Genomic DNA, 1,321 nt, shown 5'->3' on the forward strand with positions numbered 1-1,321 from the left:
AATTTGAATCCGTAGATGGTTGGTGGTGGCACTCACGTTTTACAACAAACAGAACACATAGAATTCAGCTACTGTCTCCGGCTGTCAACTTGGCCTAACGATCTCAGGAATAAACGCTGAAATTTTCACTCTGCAGTTGAGAGCATCATTACTTTGGAGACGAACTTCAACGAATTGGCAACGTGATCGCTGGCGATATAGACATGCAGAAGCGATCAGCGGCATATTCCGGCTGTGTTGCTGCCCAATTCAGTTTAACACCTTCCACCTTCATTTTCCTCCTGTTTTTCATCCGTAAGTGAAACATTGTATAAGACTCAAATTTTTATATACTTTTGATCAAAGTCTGAATTTGAAATTGAAGTTGGAGGTTACTGTGTATCCATTTCCTCTTTGTCGAAATTCGTAAACTTCTTCCAAGTTTCACCCAAGAGCCCAAATTTCAACTGCGTCATATGCCAGACCGGTCTTTTTGTTATCCATATACGTGTTAGAATGGTTCTTTTCAGCTGACAGCTGTCGCTGGTTAAGGTTGTCACAGCTTTTAATTGCAGCAACATTTTAAGGCCATTTTGCACAATGTTGCCAACACATTTTGAATAACGTGAATGATTGGAATCCACTGGTTTATCAAACGTGGAAATCCGATGCATGTGGAGTGTGTATAGTGAGTTTGGAAAGCCAGACAGATCCGATTAGATCTTGGTACAAGGCAGATGTAGATGTGTTTTGTCACTGAATGACCCCACCTGCCATTACATCGAGCTTTAGGCATGGAGCAGGCCGGCATGATTCCCTGCTCATGACAGTCGCCGATCGAGGCCGAGATCACGAGTTTAGCAGTGTAGGCCTACATGGTAGTTGCGGACAATTTGATGTGAATATACTGCGCTATCTTTGTCTTAATTTTGTTTGGTTGTACACGTATATACATGTAGTTGCAGAAAAGGACAATTATGGGAAAGATCTAACTTCCACACCACCTGTCGACAGGTCTAATGCAGTGGATTTTACTTGTGGGGGCACGAGGAGGCACGAGCATCTTATGGGGGGGGAGAGCATCAGCTTTCAGGGGTGTGGTTTTGGGGGCAAGTATTAGCCTAGTTCAATATCCACTCATCCCATTTTTAGTGGGGGGGGGCCGCTTGGACTTTCTAGGGGCATGTGACCCCTCCCCCATGGCTGCACCATTGGTCTAATGAACAAAATGCTGAAGAAAATAAGTAAACCAAACTTGAAACCAAACTCTGTAGGGACCTAAAACGAGTCTACTGTTTTCACGGACGTTGTAGAGGGCGCTCGACGACTTAACTCCAAACGC

At 44.2% G+C, this 1,321-nt stretch overlaps 1 protein-coding gene across 1 annotated transcript in view; it reads left to right on the forward strand.

Annotated features, from left to right (window-relative positions):
- The first annotated feature begins 188 nt into the window (after window positions 1-188).
- LOC110978877 (protein CMSS1-like) overlaps window positions 189-1,321 on the forward strand; it is a 53,606-nt gene continuing 52,473 nt past the window's right edge. The window contains exon 1 of the mRNA XM_087146917.1: window positions 189-294. Within this exon, the coding sequence (XP_087003043.1) occupies window positions 204-294 (91 nt within the window). The 5' untranslated portion in view covers window positions 189-203. The remainder of the gene's footprint in view (window positions 295-1,321) is intronic.

Source organism: Acanthaster planci, linkage group LG15, assembly GCF_054643075.1.
Source record: "Acanthaster planci isolate LZ-2023a linkage group LG15, COTS_SCS, whole genome shotgun sequence".
Classification (NCBI taxonomy): Eukaryota; Metazoa; Echinodermata; class Asteroidea; order Valvatida; family Acanthasteridae; genus Acanthaster; species Acanthaster planci.